Source organism: Caenorhabditis briggsae (assembly GCF_000004555.2).
Source record: "Caenorhabditis briggsae complete genome, chrIV, whole genome shotgun sequence".
In the NCBI taxonomy this organism is placed as follows: Eukaryota; Metazoa; Nematoda; class Chromadorea; order Rhabditida; family Rhabditidae; genus Caenorhabditis; species Caenorhabditis briggsae.
In genome coordinates, this window is record NC_013487.2 from 10,058,895 (window position 1) to 10,061,794 (window position 2,900).

General features: G+C 36.9%; 2 protein-coding genes across 2 annotated transcripts in view; both read right to left on the bottom strand.

Moving 5' to 3' along the window:
- Window positions 1-554: 554 nt before the first annotated feature.
- Window positions 555-1,380, bottom strand: Cbr-scl-1 (the record flags this gene model as incomplete). Its single annotated transcript, XM_045235778.1, has 5 exons — window positions 555-654; window positions 700-917; window positions 961-1,098; window positions 1,144-1,280; window positions 1,332-1,380. The coding sequence occupies 5 exons, from the start codon at window positions 1,378-1,380 to the stop codon at window positions 555-557; spliced, it is 642 nt and encodes a 213-aa protein (XP_045091225.1).
- Window positions 1,381-2,234: 854 nt separating this feature from the next.
- Cbr-tag-254 overlaps window positions 2,235-2,900 on the bottom strand; it is a gene marked incomplete at both ends in the record, with an annotated part of 1,533 nt that continues 867 nt past the window's right edge. Inside the window, 3 exons of the mRNA XM_045235779.1 lie at window positions 2,235-2,352; window positions 2,398-2,533; window positions 2,701-2,782. Coding sequence (XP_045091226.1) covers window positions 2,235-2,352; window positions 2,398-2,533; window positions 2,701-2,782 — 336 coding nt within the window. The remainder of the gene's footprint in view (window positions 2,353-2,397; window positions 2,534-2,700; window positions 2,783-2,900) is intronic.

Consider the following 2,900-nt stretch of genomic DNA (forward strand, 5'->3'; position numbering starts at 1 on the left):
ATTCGAGCTCGGTACCCTGGGATTTCGGACGAAATGGTCAAAATGGATATTCTGACTCCAAATTTTGTAAATATGCTCTCTATAATTTTCTCCGATTTTCTCCGAATTTTCAGCGAGATTGGTTCATTTTCCGAGGTTCTGCGAAATTTTCTCCATTTCTCCGAATTTTTCTACATTTTGGTGAATAACCCCAGTAGAGAAGAAAAAGGAAATTGAGATTGAGATCAACTGTATTTAGATCCCAAATCTTTGATGATAATTTCCCTTTTGATTTTTACATTGTTCAAAAAAATTCATTACGGAAAACTGACTGTTCGACCAAAAATATGTTATTCAAATGTTTATAAATACATGTCAAAATAAATCTTTGATAGGTCCTACAGATTTTCAAATTTATGCTAATTTGTCTTGTTCAATAAATAATTTATTTGCAAAGCAAGAATAACATTTTAAAAAGCTTAATTTAGAAAGCTTATTGAGGTATCGTACCCTTCCGTGAAGAAACAAACAAATAAATAAAGACCAAAAGTCGTTGCGAAAGGTGGCATCATAAATTATGCGCACAGTCCAGTTTCTGTTTCACACTTGGTAGATGAAGGACAGCTGGAACATGTTGATCCCTGCTCATAAATGGGTTGATTCATGTAGTTTCCTCTGAAATACAACTGTACCGATTCGATGGTTGAAAAATCAACTTACGGTGGCTTGTATTGGCATACAACCGTTATCTTGAACATGTTGTTCATTGAAGAATCTCGTCCACAGTTCTTGACTCCACATCCAATCAAACTAGTATTTGCCCACGCCATTTGAGTTGCATGTCCCACTCCACTGTTGAAAAGAGCACTGTTCATGGTATTGGATGTCCATCCATTATCTTGGAATTCCTTTTCCCATTCTACACACGCAACTGTTCCCTGAAACTCAAGAGATGTATTTTGTATGCTTTTTTGGTATCACATATGTATCGAGTGAAGAAACATTGCCAGAAGTCCACGACCAATACAAGTTTTCTCCGAGTCCACTTGCTCCAGAATGACCTTTTGGACAGTCGTTTGCATAGTTTTGCGCAGATGTGGCAACAGAATTGTCCCAAACCTGAAAATAGTATTTTTTAGGTTTACTACGTTACCTAAAATCAACCATTTTTCTCATATTAGATGCAGAAGGCTTTTTCGATCCTTTCGCCACATAGGTTCCTTTTGCAATTGAAGATCTCAATTTGTTGTGTGCATCAACTATTGCTTGTGATCCATTAGAAGTGAATTGAGCATATGAACCTAAATATTAGAGGTGAGAAGCTTTTCAGAAAGGGTAGTGACCAAAATTACCAGTGATCACTGCAGTGAACAATAGAATAAGAGGAATGATTGAATACATGTTACGGTAAGTGGATTGATAGTTTTCAGCTGTTCTGTTCACTTATTTATAGAATTAATTTGAATAGAACAAATTGATTTCCAGAGCTGATCGCAATAACAATGACAATTGGATTGGTCAATTTTAATATTTCATGAATACGATTTTTAGACAACAACAACAAAATCCATCTGGATCAATTAAAAGTTTGTTGACCAAAACAAACTTATTCGAGAATGATTTGCAAAAATTTGGCATAATGTGATAAACAAGATTAGCTGTTCACAAAACAGATTCTATGAAAATTTAGAAAGGCTGGTTACCGGTTCTAATATTATTGTTGTGCGAAAAAATTGGAGTCGAGACGCAGGCAGTTGAACAAAAAAATTCTCTGCGTCTTCACCGAGTATGTGCTATTTAGGCTTGTCGCTTCGATGCGCCTACCGTATTCAGACTGCAAAAAATACTCTCTAACTCCATTTTTTTCGGACAACAATAATAGAAGGCTACTCAAACTGGTAACTTTGAGCCCATATACTTCGGGAACTGATGAGTAAAATCGTCCTAACTTTTTCTAGTTTCAGAGAAGTTACAGAACAATTCTGAATGGAGAAATAGAGTTAAGAGTCCCACCTGGAAATAAAGTAGCGAGCAGAGGAAATAACCGGAAGTAAAAGTTCATATTTATTTTTGAAATTGAACTTGTTTGCCCATTTGACCCTTACTTTTATACTGATTTTCTGTTGGTTAGGATACAGTTTTCAAACTCAAAAAACCCGAGGTGTGGCTAAAGAATTCGACAACGATTTTTAGGATCCCTATGTTTATCTGTAAATATCTTCAACAATGCAAATAGTTTTATTAGATAAATATGTTCAATCAGTGTTAATTCCTTCCTTCTCACACAATCCGAATGGACACTTTTGGTAGTGCTTTGGACATTTCGAGCAGGTTTTCCCCTCGTCGTAAATCGGCAGTCCTTCAATGTTGCCTCTGAAAATTAAAGTTATATCTGAGATTCATATGAGTACTTTATACTTTTGGAAGTAGCGGCAAACGACGACGAGTGTTTGATCAGGAGCTCCCACGGAGCACTTCGAGTAACCACATCCAACTTTACTTGTGTCTTGCCAAGCCATTTGAATAGCATGTCCAATTTGGAATCTTTGAGCTGCTGAATTGTATATCAGAGAGGTCCATCCGCTTATCTCAAACTCTTGCCACCATTTTTGAGGAGCTTGTGTTGCCTGAATTGAAGGAATACATGGAGCATTGTAAAACATTTTACGTATTCTTCCGGAGTGCTGAGAGTGGTCGAGTAGTGCCAGAAAATGTTCTCACCTAGCTGCTTGATGTCAGAATGGTTTTTTGGACAAGTTTCCGCAAAGAGTCGAGCTGCGGTAGCTATTTTATCACTCCAAGACTGAAATTATATTTTTAAATTGTTTAAAGGAGGCCAAGCACCAAAAAAAGTTTTCCTGATATTTTGCATAGAGAACCCCCATGAGGGGTTGAACTCATGACATGCAGCTCAGGGGTAC